Source organism: Typopeltis vanoorti, chromosome 1 (assembly GCF_054136105.1).
Source record: "Typopeltis vanoorti isolate ZY-2024b chromosome 1, IOZ_Tvanoo_1.0, whole genome shotgun sequence".
NCBI classification, from domain to species: Eukaryota; Metazoa; Arthropoda; class Arachnida; order Uropygi; family Thelyphonidae; genus Typopeltis; species Typopeltis vanoorti.
Genome location: NC_143549.1, coordinates 27,791,025 through 27,814,435, shown reverse-complemented (window position 1 = coordinate 27,814,435; position 23,411 = coordinate 27,791,025). Strand labels below are relative to the sequence as shown.

The window sequence follows — 23,411 nt, the reverse complement described above, 5'->3', positions numbered from 1 at the left end:
CCGCATCCATTTCATTTCTTGCTTCATCCAATCCAATTCACCTTCCGAACCTCGTGACACATTCTCTCTATCATTAAATCTTTCTAACTTTCTAACTCTCGACCCCCTCTTCTCACTTTCCCTCTCATTCATCCTTCTTTGTTTCCGTACTTTCGGTCCAACATACGGCCAACTTTCACTATCATTCTTCTCACTTTCACTCTCACATATCTTTCTTATGTTTCCGTACTTTCGGACTACATGTGTCCAACTTTCGCTCGCTATCATTCTTCTCACTTTTACTGTCGTTCATCTTTCTTTGGTTCAGTACTTTCGTTCCAACATGCGTCCAACTTTTGCCATCATTCATTCTTTTTTCACTATCATTCATTCTTTCGATTTCTGCATCACGCCATTTCTACTTTCATTCGTTCTCAATTTCGTTTCTTTCCGTCTCACTTTCGTCCCTTTTAACATCTGTTACGGTTGTCAAATCGCTCTTTATCTTTTTTCCTGATTTTTTAACATTTTTTCACCTGTCTTCCTCACCATCCTTCTCTTTCAAATGTGCACTCGCGACACAATCGGTACTAGCACTTTCTGTCATCAATTTCATATTCGCATTCATCAATTCCTCGTTCAGGTCACACTTCGCACACACCCTTCTTCCATCCGCATTAAACATCCACAAATCATTTATGTAATCGAATTATGCAATATATAATAGATTTAGTTTAATCCTTTATCCCAGTGAGAGCAAAAAAAGTTTGCGCCTGAAAATATCTTCAGGACTAAATATAGTGTTGTACTATCTTATCCAGTAAGTAGTGCAACACCAAGGCAACTCGTGGCAAAGGTGGAGCAAGCTACCAGGCAGTTTTGCTCCACCTTTGCCACGAGTTGCCTTGGTGTTGCACTACTTACTGGATAAGATAGTACAACACTATATTTAGTCCTGAAGATATTTTCAGGCGCAAACTTTTTTTGCTCTCACTGGGATAAAGGATTAAACTAAATCTATTATAGTCTAACCTAGTGATAAATAAATTTTCGAATTATGCAATAGTAATTATAAAAATAATTTATATATTTCAAAATCTTTATGTCAAAATCAAAAATCAATCAAAAAGATGTCAAAATCTTGCAGGACGACTTGGATAGATTGGAGTTCTGGGCTAAGGAGAATGGTTGTCAATTTAATGTGACAAAATGTAAGGTCATGCATTTTGGGGTGAAAAGATTAGCAGCAGTATATCACATTGGTGGAAGTGTACTCCAGGAGATTGATGAGGTCAGGGACTTGGGAGTGCTGGTGGATAGGGAGATGAAGTTTAGGGGGCACATTGCAAAAGTAGCTAAATCAGCTCATCAACTCACTTGATTGTTGAAAAATACTTTGACGAACAGAAACAAGCAAGTTATTGTACTTCTGTACCGAGCCTTGATAAGATCTAATCTCGACTACTGTGTCCAGATTTGGTCACCTAGGTTCCTTCTTGATGGCAAGGAGGTTGAAAGGATCCAGAGGTGAGTGACCAAGATGATAGCAGGTCTATGGAATGAACTATATGAGAACAGGTTGAAGTTTTGTGGGTTGCAGAAATTAGTTGATAGGTGGAAAAGGGGAGATATGATTGAGACATTCAAATTGCTAAAGGGTTTCTATAGGATTAATTCAGAGGATATTTTTGAGATCAGGACTGGTGGTGGGAGAACTAGGGGACACCTATGGAAGCTGGGCAAGAGTGTGGTTAGCAGAGGTGTCAGAGCTGGGTTCTTTACTTTTAAAGTGGTAAATGAGTGGAATAAGCTGCCAGAGCCTGTTGTGGGTGCTATGACAGTGAGCGAGTTCAAGGCAAGGTATGATAGATAGTGTGAGAATGTCGTATAGTTGTATGGACATGATGTTTAGGGCCTCCCTCGATGAGTCTAAGGACTCCCTGGAGTCGCCCGTAATAATAGTAATAATATTTATAAACTCAAAAACTCAAGTCAAAACTATACCTTCACTAATTTGAAGAACATGACGAGCCATAAGATCACGCTGTTGCTGAAGAAATGCTTCACGTTCTTTTTGCTGTTTTGCAAGTTCAGAGAGTGGCTGTCCATCTTTTCCTCGTCCTTCTGTCAGATCAATAACTTCAGGATGAGAATAAATAGGTGGGGTTATATCTTTCATTTCTTGAGCTACAGCAGCTTCAGTTTCTTCTTCTAAATTCTCTACTTGATTCTTGCTGTTTGCTCGTGTTAAGACTGTCTGTCGGATATGCTAGAAGGAGAAGAATATTACTTTAGCAATCACACATAACACCATTATTAGTTTTATCTTATAAAAAATCTAGTTTTCTCACTGTTCAGTAAATTTGGTAACAGTCAGAATTGTTATTTAAGAATAAACAGAAATAACCAGTTTGCATGCATCCATACAATTTATATGGGAGCATTCAGGGAGTACACAAGTTCATCACAGGAAGCGTGCTTAACCCCAAACACTGTTGTGCCTCTTCTATTTGTTACTAGCAATGACCACTCACACTTACAACTCAACTCACCAAGAAAGAAATCTAGCTCTCACCTAACTATATTTCCATTTAGATTCCATGACCTAATTTCTCTTTGTTGGTGGTGAAAAATTTCACCCACCTTAGTCATATAAAATCCTTTTAAAACTTGCATGTCTACCATCTCTCACCTGCCTATTCATCATGATGAATAGCTGTATTTTCTAAAACAGAAGAGAATAGACCTTTTTCAGTGTCTAGATCCCTTCAGAATGCAAGTAACCAAACACACAGACCAGGTACAGCCATATCAAGGCCTTGTGAAGATGAACAACTTGTATTTTATCCATAAAAGTCTGAAATCTAATTCTGTCCAGCAAATCCTATAATGCACTATGCAGTCTAGACTCATTTTAACCCAGAACTTCAGTTTGCATTTGACAAAACTAAAACTGATATGTGAAACTAGTAATTTTTCAAGTTTGAAACATCTTTTGATATAAAAAGTATATGGTAATGTGGTGCTAAGTTATTGATTAATAAATTAAAGATGCCAAGAAATTATATTCTTGGTTTCATCCTTTATCCAAGTGTAAGCAAACAGTTTACATATGAAGTAACTTGTATATAGAGGCCAATGACTTGACATCAATTGCCTTAGTATCCCATATCCTTACAGACATGTATAATGCTATGCATTATACATGTCTCTAAATTAATAAGTTTAATGGGGGGTTTTAATTCTGGAACTATGTAAATGGTTTTTGTTTTGTTTAGAATATTTTAGTACATTAGTATCATGAGGGGACTAAAGATTATAATATAGGAACCCTGCATTAGAAATCAAACAAGACTATCAAGCCTTTCAGGTCTCAGAACTAGAATGGAAGAAGAGCTGAGAATCACTTTTTTTTTTTTTTTACTTAGTTATCTCAGGAGACCATAAGGATCAGCAAAGAGTAATGCAGGTCCTTGGCTCAGGTACTGAAAATGAAGAGCACAATAATTATGCAAATATACAGTTTAAAGAGTTATGGGAATGAGAAGAGGAGAGAATAGAAACAGTAGAGAGAGGAAATGAAAGTTATGGGAATGATAGAAGAGGAGAGAATGGAAACAGTCAGAGAGGGGGAATGAGAAGAATGTAAGGAAGTGCTGGAACCAGGGATAGAATGATGCCAGGACAGCAGGTATGTATGGGAAGACAGAGTGAAAGAGAGGAGAGAGAGAGAGTGAGGGATGCAGGTGGGCAATCAAGGAACAGAGTGGTAAGAGCAGGATGCCATAGGCGTGTTTGCCTGGAGGAATGATAGAGAGTGTGGCTATGGCAATTAAGCAGGGTGAAAGGGTTGATAAGATGATTGTGATGGTGGGCACGAAATGACTTGAGACGCAATGTAAATCAGGTGGCGAGAGATCCGAGATTCTTTCTTGAGGTTGTAGAAAAGAAAATGCAGAGAGAAAAGATTGTGTGTGTGTTGCCCAAGTATGATAGTGATGAGCTGAGCAGAAGAACAGTATTACTGAATAGCATAATAGCCAGAATGTGTCAGAGGAGAGGATTGGAATATGTTGATGCTTGGAGGGCATTTGAGGACAGAAAGGACCTGTATGCTAGTGACCACTTACATTTGAATGAGGAAGGACGTAGGCATTGGGAGAGATTGCTGTTTTCTGAAAGAGTCAGTGTGTCAATGCAGGGAAACTAGAATTCCCAGGGTGGATGGTAGCAGGGGTGGCCTCTTGTGGGAATAGGTGCTTGGAGGAAGGGGGAACAACATCAGGTAACAATGAGTCCAGTGGGGTTTGGGGGGATAATGATAGGTATAAAAGTAGTGATATTTTTATGCTTTATACTAATGCCAGGAGTATCCGGAAATCCGGAATAAAGGAGATGAATTGGTGGCATTGGTAGCATCAGCCTGACCAAAGATTATTGGGATCTCCAACACGTGGTTGATGGAAGGTGATATGAAACCCTCGATGAGTCTGTCGACTCATTGGAGTTGTCCGGAATAATAATAATATAATAACAGGAATAGAAGTAGCAGGGTACAGCATTTTTTGGTAGCACAGGAAGGGAAGACGTGGTGGTGGAGTGCTGCTTAAGATAGGTGATGACTTATGTCCTCTAAGAGTGAAGGCTTTGCAAGGTGGTGACAGTAATGGTTTTGAAAGCATATGGTGTGAGGTCGAGGTGGGACAAGACAGGATATTTAGTGGGGTGTTGCTACAAGCCAAGGAGTATAGAGGGTGTGGAGCAGGAGATGTTTAGGCAGTTGAGCTTCGCAAGTGCAAGAAGAATGATTTGTTATGGAAGATTTTAACTATAGCAGTATAAACTGGGAAGAGGAAAATGCATGAAGTAATAAGGGAATAGAATTTCTAGAATTCTTGAAGAACAAAGATCTTAGGCAACATGTAATAGAGAGAACAAGAGGTACAACAGCTGTGGATTTGGTTATAGCATCAGAAGAGTTGATAATAACTGAGATGACATCTCTACCACCAGTTGGAGAGAGTGACCATGTGGTTTTGATTTGGAAGATAATAGACATGCAGGAGTATCAAATGAGATGGAAACTCATGTGGAATTATAAGGCAGGTGATTATAATAGTCTTAGAAGTCAACTTGGGGAAGTTTCATGGAGGGGGGGATTGGAATACCAGGATATCATTAGTGCTTGGGAATTGTGAAGGAATATTTGTTAGCTTCTTCACTTGTGTATTCCACGAGTGAAGAAGAGGACAATTTGGTGTAAAGTGATTGACAAACAATATCAAACAGGAACTGCAGGTGAAAAAGAGATTATGGAAGAGATAAGAAGAGGGGGGGTAGAGAGCAGATGCATGAAGAATATAAGACTTAGGCCAGGAGAGTAACTAGTATGGTGAGGAAGGCAAAACTGGAATATGAAAAGAGATTGGCATTAAAATCCAAAGAAAATACTAGGGAATTTTTGAGCTATGTGGCCAGTAGGAGGAGAAACGATTGTGGAAGAATGACATTGTGGGATAAAAATGGGAATAGACTGAGTGATGCAGAGGACATAGTGAAGTTGTTCAATGAACACTTTATTGGAGTATTTCATCCTATGGAGAAATAGATTTTAATACTCGAGGGATAGGGCAGGTTCGAGGTTTAGAGGTGCAAGAGGAGAGTGTGTTCTGAATACTACAGTAAAGCTGTGGGGCTGGATGGTATTTCACCATGAGTTTGAGAGAATGTGCTAAAGAACTGACAGCTCCATTGACCTGGCTTTTCAATGAAAGTCTGGTTATGGGAAAGGTACCTAAGGAATGGAAGGAAGGCAAGATATTGCCATTGCATAAAAGAGGTAGCAGACTGAAAGTGTCTAATTATAGGCCAGTTTGTGTCATCAGTAGTTGTCAAGGTCTTGGAGAAATTAGTGAGAGATCATATACAGTGTTGGGCAGATGAGGGTAATGTTATCTGTGAGAATAAACATGGATTTGTTAAGAGGCACTCCTGCTTTCGTAATATGATTGCCTTTTATAATAAAGTGAGAAGAGTAGTTGATGAGGGAAAGGCATATACCGCTTTTTTTGGATTTTGCAAAGGCATTTGACAGGGTGCCACATGATAAGCTGATACTTAAGTTGCAGCATTATGGGTTTAGATGTCAGGTAAGTCAACTGGATTCAGGATTGGCTGTCTCATAGGTATCAGAGAGTTGTGTATAGTGGGACAATATCAAAGAGGCAGAGGTTACAAGTGGGATTCCACAGGATTCAGTACTGGGACCTATATTGTTTAACTTTTATATCAATGACATTGTCAATAGATTGCAAGAGGATATTCAGTTGTTTGCAGATGATGTGAAGCTGGTAAGGGTTATTAGTAATAGTGCAGATGTTGCAGCGCTACAAGAGGATTTGAATAAACTAGACAGATAGGCAAATGAATGGGGGGTGTCGATTTAATGCAGCAAAATGTAAGTTCTTGAGGTTTGAGACATCAATGGGACAACGCTGCATACTCTGTTGGTGGAGCTATACTGGAGGAAGTAGGGGAGACAACAGATCTGGGGTTGATGATTGATAGAAACCTGAAATTCAGGGGACATATTGCAGAGGTGGTGAAGATAACCCAGAGGATTGCTGCAATACTGGGAAGGACGTTGACCTGCTGAGATAAGAGTTTCCTTTGTAAGACTCAGATCAGACAATACTTAAACTATTGTTCTCAAATTTGGACTCCAGGAAAAATTAACTGTAGAAAGGGTACAGAGGCAGATAACAAAGATGGTTTCAGGACTGTACAATGTTAGTTATGAGGATCGACTGAGGGAATATGGACTGCAGAGTTTCGTGGATAGAAGAAGGAAAGGTGATATGATAGAGACTTTTAAACTGTTGAAAGTCAGTTACAGGGTTGTCACTGGAGAGTTCTTTCACTTGGTGGAACAGGTGGAAGATGCAATACAAAAGGAAGCTGTGAGCAAGAGGGTGAGGAGTGGTTGATTTGCATGGAGGGTGATTGAACCATGGAATGCATTGCCTGATAAAGTGGTGAGAGCAAGAACAGTCATTGAGTGGTATGATACTGTTTCCAAGGAAGGCACTCCCACAATGAGTCCCTTGATTCCCCGGAGGCCTGAATAATAATAATAAAGTCTGATTCAGTTATGCAGTCATTTCAAAATATTCTTAATTCAACCAATAAATTCATAAATACACTATTTTAAAAAGTTTTGTATTTTTGTATTCATGAAAAAAAACAGCAACCTTTTCATTTTATTTTATACTACAACCACTGAGCTGGATGAATGAGACTGATGAATATTGCGAAATATACTTAGTATGATATACACAAAGTATTTTAAATAATGATACACAATCAGTGATCTATGGGGTAAAATTTGGACCTTAAAGAAGAGAGGAAACTGTTGGCTTTTAAAATGAAATGCTTCAGGAAAATAAATAGAATTATTGGAGACCATAAAACTAATGCAGAAGTGTTGCAAGATTTGAATATCCCTAAATTTCATCATCATATTCCTGATGTGTACCCTCAAGGGGGTGTGCAGGCAATCATACTAAATATAAATATTATTTATATTTAGTATGATATACAGGTCTCAGGATATTACATACATATTACATAAAAGCAATTGTAAAAACATTGGGGTATAATGTAAACTGCCTCCTCATGGTGCAAACTGGATAACGCTAAATAGTATACAGGAACAGATGGCTCCGTACTCTCCTAGCAGGACTCACGGACACAGGCTCCGACATATACCTACTGAGGACCTGAGAATCAAGAATATGGGCTCACAGGATATAATAATACTACATAAAAAACTTACATCATTATTGACTTCCAACCAACAATTTTCCTCCGAATTAATCTGTTATCTTGTTGAAAAGTTAAACACAACAATATTTGGATTATAAGACCATAGGTTTAATACATATATGTACAAATTCGTCGACTAGTTTCACTAGCAAAACTGACTAGCTTTGTCAAGGCTAAACGGTGAAAAAAACTAATAAATGCAAAAAAAAAAAAAAACGAAGGAATGCAGTAACGGTTTACAACGGTTAGACAACAAAATTGGAAGGCACCGCGTGAAGCGATATACTTCAGTCATTATTATTAAAATGCGTTGCATAGTTTTTGGCGTACTGTAGTTCCGCTAAGCTTAATCAGTTAATAAGATTTTTCCATATATCCTTTAATATTACTCCTTGGTTTCTATTAAGGTTGTTTCCTGTTCATAGGACCACTGCAGTTTCTTTAAATATTCGACATCTGTAATCTTCCTCCACATATGGCATTGAGCTGTTATCCCAATCTATAGTGTGGTTTGAAGTTGAGAAGTGATGCACCAAACCTGAGGTGTCTGTTCTGTTATGATTAACGTCTCCGCCATGTTCCTTTTGTCTAATTTCTAAGCTTCTCGAAGTTTGGCCTGTGTATGATAGTCCACATGTACAAGGTATGCTGTAAACACCTGCATATTTGAAAAAAGGTACACTGTCTTTAGGGGATCTTAAAAACTGTCTATTGGTAGCAGTCAGTTTAAACGCTACTCTGATGTTATAAAATTTTAAAATTCTAGCTATTTTATTGGAGACTAAACCAAGATAGGGTATGACAATGGTTGATACATACTGACAGTGGCGTAGCTAAGGGAGTGCGGAGGGGGGGGGGGCACTTTGAACTTTTTTGAATTTTTGCAGTTAATTCTAAAATAAAGTCTTGAGAACTCAGTTCCAAATATTGTAATAGTACTGCGAATTTTCCTCACAATTGCTGTAAGTGTTGCTAGTTGTGAGAGGAGTTTTAATAAATAAAATTTGATTAAGAATGATCTACATTACTATGAAACAGACTTCACCAATGTCACTGATGATTTTGCTAACAGAAAAAGCAAGAAAAATAACATTTTAGTTATTTTTATTGAAATTAAAGTTTTACTTCAAAAATAAACATAGTGTTTTAATTTATTTCCCTATACATCGTTTTGACTTTTTGTAGTATTTTTGGTGTGTACTGAGAGGGGTGGTAAAGTCTGCATGGTTAGCCTAGTGGCTTTGCACTTTGCAACCATATGCCTGCAGAAGGGGTGTCCCAGGTTCGATTCCCGTCGAAGATGCGAGGAACTTGAGAGTCTTCCTCAGGCATAGCCAAGTTAGCTGGTCTTGGGCGTGGGCAGTAGGGTTTTTTGCCAGCAGTTTATCTGCCGTTTTTCATCCCGCAAGCAGGCAAACCGGCCCCCGTGAACATATGCTTCTACAGCCAAAAATATACCCCCCCCCCAGCGGCAGACTACGCGATAGGTCATTTGGGAGTGGTACTAACAAGTAGTCACATATAAGTAACATGTGGACCCTGCATAGGAAGCGGGAATAATGCATAGTGAAAGAAGAAGATTGAGAGGGGCAGCAAATTCAGGGACCGAAATGGGTGCCAACAGCTCTAGCTCTGCCACTGCGTATTGAGTTGCTATAAGTTGTTGGTGGAGGTTGTTTTTATAGAGAATTTTAATAAGTTTAGTGGATACCCATTTTGAGAAAGAGATTTGGAGATGTGGGAAAGTTCCGTACATACGTCTTCTTCTCTGTGACTATGTTGTGGGCTCTGTCTCATAGCACATGGATGCTGCTGCTTTTATGTGTATGATGATGATTTGAAGAATAATGGAGATACCGTCCAGTATCAGTGGATTTCTTATATATAGTAAGTTTAATATCTTCATTCTCTAGTCTTTTGACAAGTATATCCAAAAAAGGTAATTGATGATTGCTTTCTAACTCTAAAGTAAATTTTAATTTGTCATGAAAAGGGTTGATTTTTTCTAAGAATTCATGTAAGCTTTCTACTTTTTCTCTCCAGATAATAAACACGTCATCAACGTATCTCCACCAGACTTGGTTTTGTAGTAATGCTAGCTAGAATATCATTTTCTAATTTCTCCATAAACAAATCCACACATGGTGGTGACAGGGAACTGCCCATTGCTAGGCTTTCTAATTGTTGATATATAATGTTGTTGACTTTAAAGAAATGAGACTTAAGACAGTGATTGAAAAGTTGTGTGATATCATTAGGAAAGAGATCTTTTATAATGTCTATGACTTCCTTAACTTGTAAGTTTGTAAACAACGATACAACATCAAGATTTGCCATCATGCCTGTCTTGGATAGCTTAATGTTCTTAAGTTTCTCCACAAAGTGTTGAGAGTTGCTTATGTAAGACTCTGATTGTCTGATTTTTCCTTGTAATAGGTTGGCGAAGTGTTTGGCTAGTAGATTTGTGGGGGAGAATCTGCCATCTACTATAGGACTGAGTGGAACATCATTTTTATGTACTTTGGGTGCACCGTAAAGGCGAGGTGTTAAGGGATGCGAATATTTAAGTTTTCTTTTTAACTCCTGAGACCAACCATTCATACTGCGAATCAGAAGATTGGTTTCATTATGGTTATTCATAGTTGGATCTTTATTTAATATTTTGTAGGTGGACTGGTCAGATAGTAAACTATTGATCTTACTAATATAATCTTTGTGTTCAAAATGACTGTGGAGTTTCCTTTGTCTGCTTTGGTAACTATTATATCCTTGTTTCTTCTTAAATTCCAAACTGCTTTTTTATCTGAAGGAATAGTATTTTGTTTTGGTGGTTTAGCTGTCGAAAGGATGATTGTACTTGGAATCTTATATCATTAGCTATTGTCTCCGGAAGTGGATAAAGACCTTTCTCAATACCACATATGAAGTCCATTTTTGGACTATGGCTAGGAGCAATTGAAAAGTTAAAACCCTTTTTAAGAATTTCAGATTCTTGTTTAGAAAGGCTGTAATCTGATAGCTTGAAAATCACTTTATCATCCAGGAGACTAGGACTAGAATTGTATTTTTTCTTATAAAGTTATTCAAATTTTTTTATTTCAGAAACTTTGCTAGACTGAAATGTTTTATTGTACCTAATTTGCCTTAGAAATTAGACAGAAGGAACATGTCGGAGATGTTAATCATAACAGAACAGACACCTCAGGTTTGGCGCATCACTACTCAACTTCAAACCACGCTATAGATTTGGGATAACAGCTCAATGCCATACATGCAGGAAGATTACAGATGTCGAATACCTAAAGAAGCTGCAGTGGTCCTACGAACAGGAAACAACCTTAATAGAAACCAAGGAGTAATATTAAATGATATATGGAAAAATCTTATTAACTGATTAAGCTTAGCGGAACTACAGTACGCCAAAAACCATGTAACGCACATTTATAATAATGACTGAAGTATATTGCTTCACACATACCATGTCACACAGTGCCTTCCAATTCTGTTGTCTAACCATTGTAAACTGTTACTGCATTCCTTCTTTTTTTTGCATTTATTAGTTTTTTCACCATTTAGCCTTGACAAAGCTAGTCAGGTTTGCTAGCAAAACTAGGCGACAAATTTGTACATATATGTATTAAACCTATGGTCTTATAATCCAAATATTTGTTGTGTTAATTATAATCTGTTATCTCTCAAGACTCCAACATTATTCCTAAATTTAATGATTCTTACTCGTAGAAAGGCTTAGACGTTGGTTATATTGCAAGGGACCTGGTGTATACCAGGTCCTTTGCAGCTGTAAGTTGTCCTGCCAAACAGGCAGGACAGCAAATATCAGAATTTCAGAACAAGGACTACATCTGGTTTCACCAGTATAGCCACTTTGGTCTTGCAGATCATGCTCTGGATACACGCCACAGAATACAGTGGAAGAAAGCCACAATAATACACCATAGCAAATTCAAATATGAAAGACACTATTCATGGAATCAGCCTTAGCCCTAAGAAACATGCCAAACCTCAACAAGTTTGGTTGCATGAGACTGCCCCAAATTTGGGAGGCTTACGTCAGGAGACCTTCAGCCCAACAGCCAAGAATACCTACATAGCCCGCTAGGGGTACGATCAGGACTTTTAGGAAAACCATAGCTACCTCGCTTCGTTCTCATTTACTGTGTTTAGTGCCTGCATGCACGTATCTTTATTGTAAGTTCCTTTTGAAGATGGCAAATGGCAACGTGACGTTGCCGAAATATCGGAAATATGTTCAAGTTTATTTTAATGTATATTCTATTGCATGTTGTAATTTCCTTAAGTCATTTAGTAAGTAATGATTCTTAACACAGTTAAAAAGCATCAACTCCATTGATTTGCCCATATTGCGCAAGTGGAATTGGACAGACTTACTCACTTGGTGTTCGAGGGTACAAGACCTAGGGCAAGACTGAAATTGATGTGGCATAAAGCCCTTAGAACAGCATTGAGCTTTCAAAGTTTTGCTTGCACATGAAAGAACTTGCTTTGGATAGAGTAGGATGGAAGGCTCTTATCAATGAGGGATTCAAGTCATCTTAAAGAAGAGAAGAAAATCAGTGGTCAGTCATTTGGAGGCACGAATAATCAGTATTTTATCCCAGGCACAAAAATATAATCTCATTACACTGCTAGCAGGCACTTTTTAGAGAAACTGGTTTGTTCATTACATTCTTCAATTACACAAACTGGATGAAATTACTGTATATAATCAGGGATTCCCTTCAAAATCTGATGTCTATTTACACTGAAGATTTAACAGTATGATACCTACAACTGATATACATAATGTACGAATACAGATGTTACAATAGATGTGCATATACTTACTTTTATGTCTGGAAACTAAGAGTCAAATAAAGGAAAACCATGTTGCATGGACTACTACTAAAACAACTATAAAAACACCTATATAACCATTCATAAACTGAAAAAAAAAAACTTTATGGTAAAGTAGTTAAAAATCACTAATAAATCACTTTTTTCCAGTGATGTCTTTGATTTTGTCTACAAAGTGTTGTGTGTTTTTAATATAGGAGAGGAAATGACCTACCAACTCCTTGAGTGTTGATGCTAGTTTCTTGGATAGGTGATAATTGGGGTTGTCTACACCGTCAACTATCAGCCGGAGTGGTGTATTTTGTTTATGAATCTTTGGTAGACTGTAAATTCTTGGGGAATGAGCACAGTGCAAAAGTAATTTTTTAACTATCTTCAGGCCATGTAGTGACTGATTTAAGTAGCTTCTCCATCTTCTTTTTTATTCGATTGGTTGGGTCATAGTTAACAAGTTAATTGGTGCTGTTGTCCGAGACTATTACAATAATTTTTTGTAAGTATGTAGTTCAATTTAGAATAACTGTGGCACAGTTTTTATCAGTTCTAGTAATTATGATATCCAGATTTAATTTTAGTGATTTCACTGCTGTCAATTCAGATTTTGTTAGGTTGCTGGTTATTGTTTTTGTATAATTGAAATTTAACATGTTAGAGGTTTCCAAATGTATTTTATCTGCTGTGTTGGTTGGGATAAATCTTAAGCTTCTTTCTATATGGTAAATAAAATCAAGTTTGTTAATCTGTGTGTATACTCCAGATGACCTTAATATGAAGGTCAAAATGTCAGGAAATTAAAACAGTTATTTATAACATGTTTGTAGAGTCCATAATTTGTGTAAAATGAAAGAATTAGATGAACTGTGCTTGTAATGAAGTTTTTAGCAATGGAATGCGATTCCAAGTTAAGCTTTCCTTGAAGAAATTTTAGTTGTATGCCTGTACCATGAATGAATATATATATATCCTCCTGTAAGGTATCCTCTGAAATTCAACCTTATCCACTATCACACCTCTATAGGTTTTTCCTCGATTTAGAGGATTTGCAAAACTGAAAATGCATCCATTCTCAGTCACTTATTATACCAATCTATACAAGGTCTAATGATTGTATACTGGTTTAATCATTTCCTCTCACACTAACAATTAAAATCCATATCCATTAATATATTATAAAAGCTCTTGTAAATACAAGAAATGCTTAATGACATGAAATAAAATATTCAATTAAGAAAATAAATCATATATATACCTGTTTTAACAAATTATGCTGTTGTTGTTCAAATAATTGTTTCTCTCTCAAAAAATTTTCATTCTGCTGCAAGGGCAGAATCATTCCTTGTGGCTGTAACATAGGATGGCCAAGAGGTAAAGGAGCAGACTGAGTCCTTCCCAGGGGACGCTGTATAGTTCTATTTATATAAAAAAATATATGTATTGATATTAAAGAAGGTATAACAGCAGCTGAAAAAGTAACCACAAATATTACTGCTATGTATCTGCTTAACATTGTAGAACTGTGTTGAAAATAAAGATAGTCATTCTTAGTTTTAATGCTGCCATTAAATGTTACCAGCCTGGTTGGCCAAGTGGTTAGTGTATCTGCTCTCCAGCCAAAAGGCTGCGGGTTTGAATCCCACCGTGGGCATGGATGTTTGCGATTGTCTGTGAAATTACAAGTGGTGGTGAACAGTAGATGGCATTGGTGTAATTGGTGGACTGAATAGTGGAGATGGAGTTTTAGAGTAGGTGACCTCCTGTAATGAGTCTTTGCACTCCTTGGAGGTGTCATATAATAATAAAAAAATCATGCAGGTGTTGTGATATCTTCATTACTCCTCTCTTCATATTAACTGATCAGTTCTGTTCCTATACCAACTTCTATGTGCATGAATCCCACATATAAATCACTTAATAACTGATAATTTGCCTGAATCATCACTTCAAGCCTACTAATATATTGTAAGAACTCATATCAACCAATAGTATATCATCTTCATTGTGTGAGTGAGTGTGAGAGAGAGAGAGATAGAGAGAGAGTGTGCAGTTTATAATGTAATAACTTCCAAAACTAGTAAACTTCAGCATCATTTTATATGACAAGGATTTATTGTAATATTATAGATATTTATCAAGCTGGTCTGGTTGGCTGAGTGGTTAACATATCTGTTCTCCAACCAAAAAATTGTGGGTTCTGATTATATTATAAGCATGGATGTGTGAGATTATCTTTAGGTAGGAGATGAACATCATCTGGTTTGTGTTACCAATGCCCTGCTTACTGGAGGCCAAGTGGCAAGAAAAAAATAAAATAAAAAATTCCGTCTCTAGAGCAGGGATTTTGACTATGTAAAAAAATTTACAAGTATGAAACACACACACACACACACACAAAAATTAATTCTTAGACCACCCACAGCATGAAAATGTACCATAAACTTACAAGAAATATTTTTGGATGGGAGCCACAAACAAAAAGCAAATGATTTAAATATACATACATAAAATCAGTAAAACCATTGCCACTATTTTGTAACAAAATACAGATAGTTACACTTTGTTTTACTTAACTATATATGTTAATTGTTGCATGTACTGCTACTATCAAATAAGTTATGTGACCGCTTCATATTTGATAAAAAGTTCCATATGGCACTGACAGTTGTTTTCCAATATCTTCTGTACATAATGTGATTAATTTTTGAGTTTCAGACATAGTACATCATACAGATACCAGTATCTATACTCAAGAGTATGTGTTTTGGCTCAACTGACTGAAGCAGAGATTAAACTCTGAATGAGTCAGAATGCTTTTCAATGGTTTTCATTTTGTACTCACATACCAGAACTATAAGGTTATTCTAAAATCATCCAAAGTCCAATCTCTACTTCATTCAGCTAAGTTGAAACAGAGCTACAAATATAGACATTGGTGCTAACTTTATGTCCTACATCTAAAAACTGAGAAATCAATCATGTTATATACAAAAAACAAATCAGAAACAGCCTAAAACTATGTTAAGGATGCAACTCTTTCATGGCATATCAAAAATATCAAAAATAAGGCACAATAAGAAAAGATTGAAAACACTACACCAGAGGTCGGCAACCTTTTCAGACTCGCAGGCCACATTCAACTTTTATTTTTAATAATCAGGCCACAAGCGTTTAAGAGAAAATAGTAACTGAAAAAACTAGTTAAATTATCAATTTTTATTATATCAATCTTAAAAAACACAGAAATATTTAAAGTACAAGATATGAAACAAGAATGAAACTCAATGAAAAATTATCACAAAAACAAAGTAATGTAGGTATTATTTCTGGGAAAACTCCCATGTTACTCCTCTTAAAAACTATTTTTACAGCTATTTTGCCTGCTTTTGTTTAGAAGTGCCCCTGTTTTAATATCATTGGCTTTTTGCTCAAGAATTCTTTAGGCATTGCAGATGTATTTTAGAGACAAATAGCTATGTGGGCAGTAGGTGGAGAAACAATTGTGGAAGAATGACATTGCGGGATAAAAATGGGAATAGAGTGACTGATGCGGAGGACATAGTGGAGTTGTTCATTGAGCACTTTATTGGAGTATTTCATCCTGGAGGAGGTTTTAATACTAGAGGGATAGGGCAGAATCAGGGTTTAGAGGTGCAAGAGGAGAGAGTGTGTTCCAAATATACTGAGTACTCTGGATACCAATAAAGCTGTTGGACTGGATGGTATTTCAACATGGGTTTTGAGAGAATGTACTAAAGAACTGACAGCTCTGTTGACCTGGCTTTTCAATAAAAGTCTGGCTGAAGGAAAGGTACCCAGGTATTGGAAAGAAGGTAAGATAGTGCTGCTGCATAAGGGCAGTAGCAGACTGGAAGTGTCTAATTATAGGCCTGTTTGTGTGTCGTCAGTAGTTGTTAAGGTCTTGGAGAAATTAGTGAGGGACTATATACAGTGTTGGGTAGATGAGGGTAATGTTATCTGTGAGAATCAACATGGATTTGTTAAGGGATGCTCTTGCTTTAGTAATATGATTGTCTTTGATAATAAAGTGACAAGAGCAGTTGATGAGTGAAGATACTGCCATTTTCTTTGGATTTTGCAAAAGCATTTCACAGGGTGCCACATGATAAGCTGATATTTAAGTTGCAGCACATGGGTTTAAATGTTGGGTTAGTCAAATGGATTCAGGATTGGATGACTGATAGGTATCAGAGAGTTGTGTATGATAGGGCAATATCAAGGAAGCAGAAGGTTACAAGTGGGGTTCCACAGGGCTCAGTACTGGGACCTGTATCGTTCAATCCTAGAGTCTGAATAATAAATCAAGTAGGAGAGTTAAATGGATGAATAACACCATTAAGCTTGAGCTGCAAAAAAAGAAACTACTATGGAGGGAATTTAAGGAGAAAGGTGACCGGCAGGCACATGTACAGTATAAAGCTGAGGCCAAGAAGGGTAACGAGTGTGTTAAGAAATGCAAAAAAGGATTAAGAAAGAACATTGGCCATGCAGGCTAAAGACAATCCTAAACAGTTTTTTCGATATGTTGCAAGTAAAAGAAAAAATGTATATGGTAGAATCGTTTTAAAGAATGCCGATGGTAGGGAGGTAACCGAATCAGTTGATACAGTTGAATTACTGAGCGAGCAGTTTTTAAGAGTATATCTTCCAGGTGGTGACATTGCAGAAATGAATGAACCAAAAGTTTATACAGGAATTGTGGTGAATGAGGTGGAGGTGAGTAGCCTATTGCAAAACCTCAATGTCAATACATCTGTGGGAATGGATGGTATACCAGCTCGTGTCATACATGAAGTGTCTAAAGAATTGTCAGTACCCTTGACCATTTTGTTTAATCTGAGTCTCGGGTATGGGTTAGTCCCGAGGGGGTGGAAAAAGGGGAAAATAGTTCAACTTCATAAAGGAGGTTCCAAGACTGCTGTTGTAAATTACGGACCGATTAGCATATCAGGAATCGTTGTCAAGGTGTTGGAGAAACTAGTCAAGAGAAGAATACAGGATTGGATAGATGAAAATGGGATACTGTATGGGGGACAACATGGTTTTGTGAAGGGTAGATCATGCCTCAGTAACTTGCTCACGTTTTGTAACACAGTGACGACTGAACTGAATAAGGGTAATGGGTTTTCAGTGATTCTACTGGACCTTGCCAAGGCCTTTGACAGGATACCACATGGAATTCTTATCAGTAAACTGGAGCAGATGGGGATGGATATAGGGTTGGTGAGATGGAGAGATACCAGAGAGTGGTTTATTCAGGAGTGGAGTGTCCAAAAGACAGCTTGTGACTAGTGGTGTGTCACAGGATTCTGTTCTTGGACCACTACTTTTCAATTTGTTCATTCACGATATAGGAAAGGATCTGAGAGGAAGTGTTCACTTGTTTGCTGATGATGCAAAGTTGGGTAGAGCAATTGTGAGTGCACAGGATGTCAAAATTTTGCAGGATGATTTGGATAGCTTGGAGGACTGGGCTAAGGAAAATGGATGTCAATTTAATGTGGCAAAGTGTAAGGTTATGCATTTTGGAGTGAAAAGATTAGCAGCAGTATATCACATTGGTGGAACCATACTCCAGGAGATTGATGAGGCCAGGGATTTGGGAGTGTTGGTGGATAGGGAGTTGAAGTTTAGGGGGAACATTGCAAAAGTGGCTAAATCAGCTCATCAAATCACTTGGTTGCTGAAAAATACTTTAACAAGCAGAGATAAACAAGTTATTGTTCCTCTATATCGAGCCCTGATAAGACCCCATCTGGACTACTGTGCCAAGATATGGGCGCCAGGGTTTCTTCTTGATGGAGAGGAGGTGGAGAGGATCCAGAGACAAGTGACCAAGATGGTGGCAGGTCTGTGGAATGAACCTTATGAGAACAGATTGAAGATTTGTGGGTTGTAAAAATTGGTTGATAGACAGAAAAGGGGTGATATGATTGAGACATTCAAATTACTGAAGGGTTTCTATAAGATTAATACAGAAGATATTTTTGAGAATAGGACTGATGGTGGGAGGACTAGGGGCCATACATGGAAGCTGGGCAAGAATGTGGTTAACAGGGGTGTTAGAGCTAGGTTTTTTGCTTGGAGAGTGGTAAATGAGTGGAATAAGCTGCCAGAGTCTGTTGTGGGTGCTATGACCATGAATGAGTTCAAGGTGAGGTATGATAGATACTGTGTGAATGTCAAATAGTTGTGTTTGACATGATGTTAGGGCCTCCCTCGATAAGTCTGTTGACTCCTTGGAGTTGCCCAAAATAATAATAATAATAATCTTAATCTTTATATCAATGATATTGTCAATGGATTGCAAGGGGGACATTAAGTTGTTTGCGAATGATGTGAAGTTGGGAAGGGTTATCAGTAATAGTGCAGATGTGGCATCCCTGCAGGAGGATTTGAATAAACTAGACAGATAGGTAAATAAATGGGGTTGTCAGTTCAATGCAGCAAAATGTAGTGTCTTGAGGTTTGGGATCAATCGATGAGAGGATGCGTATTCGATTGGAGGAGCTGTACCTGAGGAGGTAGTGGAGACAAGATATCTGGGAATGATGATTGATAGAAAACTGAAATACAAGGAGCATATTACAAACGTGGTGAAGGTAACTCAGAGGATTGCTGCAATATTGAGAAGGACACTGACCTGCAGAGATAAAAGAGTTATCATTCTGTTGTATAAGGCCCTGATCAGACCACACTTAGACTATTGTTCTCAGATTTGGTCCCCAGGATTTGAAGGGGATAAATTGACTGGAAAAGGTACAGAAGCAGATAACAAAGATGGTTTCAGGACTGTACAATATGAGTTATGAGGATCGACTGACGGAGTGTGGACTGCAGAGTTTGGTGGATAGAAGAAGTGATATGATTGAGACTTTTAAACTGTTGAGAGGCAGTTACTGGGTAGACATTGGAGAGTTCTTTCACTTGGTGGAACGCAGGAAGGAGCGATGACAAGGGACCATCCCGGGAAGTTACGGAAGGAGGCTGTGTGCAAGAGGGTGGGGAGAGGTTTCTTTGCGTGGAGGGTGGCTGAATCTTGCAATGCATTGCCTGAGAGTGGTTGGAGTGGGGACGGTTAATGGGTTCAAGGAGTGGTATGGTACACATTGTATTTCCTAAAAACAACCTCCCACGATGAGTCTTTTGACTCCAAGGCCATAATAATAATAATAATAATATATCTAGCATAATAGAAGAAAATTCACACATACCTTTTGGATGTTGTTGTCTGTCTTCTTTCTGCAGAATGCATACTTCTGCTGTTATGGTGTTGAAAGGGGAATGGGGGGGGGGCTAAGTAATATATCTTATGCATCACAATGTGTGTGTGTCTCCCTGCTTAATGTGACTTTTGTGATTGTTTTCCTTTAGCCACGTTATCTATATCCAATTTATAACCGAGCTGCAAATTCAAATCTAAGCATGCAAATACCAATCAGTCGAGAAGAAAATTAATTTTTTTTAAAACTCATGGCAGAAAATGCTTGTTTGCAAAATGTATGTGCTTCCAAATGCGACCATTAATTTTTTTTCGAGAAAACCGATTAATCCTTCAAATTTTTTTGGTAAGAATCAATAAACGTTTTGGATATTTTCTAATGAAAATGCGTTCTTTAATGTTTCATTGTGTTGCAATTCCAAAATTTCCATCTGTAGTTAGTTTGGTACATCATCAATATTGACATTAAAAGGGTTCAAAGACAATTGCATTGCAATACTATTTTTATGAAAATCCACAGATCTTGTTGAAAATTCCGTTTGTAAATCTTCAATAATACCAACAAAAGTTTCCATTTGTGTTTGTCATCTAACTGTAGATGCAGATTTGCAACATATATATAAAATGATGTAGATTTTCTTCCATCATATGTTTCTTCAACAGACATAGTTTGCCTTCAAAAGCTTTTATGTCAAAAAACAGTTCTGCTATTAATTTAGCTTGGCCTTGCAGTTTAAATTAAGTTCATTAAGGTATGTTAATATCTACCATAAATGCAAGAGACATACTCCATTTTTTATCATCTGATAGTTGTGGGACAGTATCGTTATGTTCTGTCATGAAAATATCTATTTCTTCACATAAATTAAAAAATCTTTTTAGCATAGCAACTCTACTTACTCATCTAAGAACTAAGTAGTAGATAACAGCCTTATACTCTGATTCTATTTCTATCAAGAATTCTTGAAATTGGTGGCGTTTCAGACCATTGCATCAGATGTAATTTATATTTGATATCATTATTTATTATTATTCAGGCCTCCATGGAGTCAAAAGACTCCTCGTGGGAGGTCCTTCCTAAGAACATAAAGTCTGTCAAGACTCATCGAGGGGAGGTCTCCCCTAAGAAACACAAAGTCTATCATACTACTCCTTAAACTCATTCACCGTTCTCACTCTCACCAGTCCATCAGGCAATGCATTCCATGGTTCAACCACCCTCCATGCAAAGAAACCACTCCTCACCCTCTTGCTCACAGTTTCCTTTCGTAACTTACAGGGATGGCCTCTTGTCATCATTCCCTCCCGCTGTTCAACCAAGTGAAAGAACTCCCCAGTGTCAACCCTGTAACCACCTCTTCAACAGTTTAAAAGTCTCAATCGTATCACCTCTCCTTCTATCCACCAAACTCTGCAGTCCACATTCCTTCAGCCGATCCTCATAACCAAACTTGTACAGTCCTGAAACCATCTTTGTCATCCATCTCTGTACCCTTTCCGCAGTTAATTTATCCCCTTCAAATCCTGGGGACCAAATCTGAGAACAATAGTCTAAGTGTGGTCTGATCAGAGAATTATACAATGGAATGATAACCCTTTTATCTCTGCAGGTCAGTGTCCTTCTCATAATTGCAGCAATCCTCTGTGTTACCTTCACCACCTTTGCAATATGCCCCTAAATTTCATCATGATGTCCATAATATCTTTCATTGATGATAAAATCATGCAACATTTTATTTTTAATTTAATTTAAGCTGCTCAAATAAATAGGTACCAATTTCTTCTACTTGCCTTCTAGAAGTCCTGGCAGATAAACTAATATCTTGAAATAACATCTTTTATGGGCATATTTGTTCAATAACAGCTAATACATAATAAACATTGTTTAATAAATTCTGTATAAAGCCTACCTTCTTTCGCAACCAGTTCTGCTATGACATAACTAGCACAAACAACTGATTTGTTATGAATACTTTGCTTCTTAAATATGTTTTGCTGAGTCAAAGAAGCTTGTAATTTATTAATTTGATTTTTTCTAATTTCGCATTTCAAATCCTTGTATTGGCTTTCATGTTCGCTCCCATGCCCGCTTCCACCAGCGGGCATGGGAGCGCCACCACCAGGGAATGGTTCATAAGTTAATTTTTAAGAAACAAAATTTTTATCATAAAAACAAAAAATTCTTAGGATGATCAATATTAAAATAAATAAGGGCAGATATATCGAATAAAAATTTTTAAAAATATATATATTGCCACCTCTTTGATCAGCCAGCTGTTTACAATTTGGCGGCTAAATGCTTGCCTGCAGAATGTTGTGTCTACTGCAATCTATCTAAAGTGAAACAGTGAACAGTTTTCATGCACAGAAACGAATTTTCGTACGAAACATTTGTTGCTAGTTAACCAGTCATATGGTACGCATCTCAGTAGGCTACTGACAGTTGTGCAGTGCGAACTATTATTTCGGCTGTGTCTCGTGTTGTGTAATAATTTCTTGTGGGTATAAAAAAGAAATGGAATCAAAAATTTTTAAAAAGTTATTCGGTGCACAAAATCATAAGTGTCATGCTACGAAAGAAGCAGATGATAAGAAACAAACTGGGGCTCTTAATAAATTTGTTAAAATATTCTAATGCAGATCATAACCAACTCGATAAATCAGAGTCGAAGAACCATGCACATCATCCAGTTTTCATGAAAGTACTATTGCAACTATTGAACAAGATAAATGAACATGATTTAAGCGAAAAATAGTTAGGATTTAGTCAACTACAACAAGATTTAGTTGTAGTTGACCACGAAACTAACACATTGTTAGTCTCTGTAAATTTAGAAGATCCAGGTGAATGGGGAAATATTGATGAAAAATTACGAGTTGTTTTAATTGAAATGGGGCCTATTCAAAATAAAAATATAATATATCCAGGAGATACATATGATCGTAAATTTGGCGACATGTATTATAATAGAAAAATGGAAAACAGGAGCTGTTGATAAGAACATGGCTCATTTATTCCGAAACATTAAATTTTGTTTTTTGCTTTTGTTGCAAACCTTTTGCACCTACCGAATCAAGTAGTCTTGTAGAAGGCTATAACGATTGGAGAAATGTCAGTACAACTTTGCATATACATGAGACTAGTTTAACTCACATGAAACATTTCATAAAATGGAAGGAACTTGATAGAAATTTAAAAAACAATACTATTGATTGAGAGACTCAATGGAAAGGAAAATTTGGACAAGTGTTTTAGAACGCTTGATTGAAATTATAAAATTCCTTGGTAGCCAAAATTTAACTTTTTACAGATCATCTGATAAATTATATGAAAGGAATAACGGCAATTTTTTAAAATTAGTAGAACTGTTTGCTATGTTTGATCCCGTTATGGAAAATCATGTTGAAAGTGCCCTATAACGAAACAATAGGGTACACTATTTGAGTAAAGATAGTCAAAATGAAATATTGGAAACTTCAAGTAATGCAATCACAG

General features: G+C 37.2%; 1 protein-coding gene across 7 annotated transcripts in view; it reads right to left on the bottom strand.

Moving 5' to 3' along the window:
* The window catches only part of LOC150109855 (histone deacetylase 4-like), a 579,471-nt gene that overhangs the window by 270,828 nt on the left and 285,232 nt on the right, over positions 1-23,411 (bottom strand). For all 7 annotated transcript variants that reach the window (XM_090397008.1, XM_090397036.1, XM_090397014.1 and 4 more), the window contains 2 exons: positions 13,928-14,087; positions 1,984-2,248 (listed from right to left, as the gene is read on the bottom strand). In XM_090397008.1, coding sequence (XP_090253134.1) covers positions 1,984-2,248; positions 13,928-14,087 — 425 coding nt within the window. The remainder of the gene's footprint in view (positions 1-1,983; positions 2,249-13,927; positions 14,088-23,411) is intronic.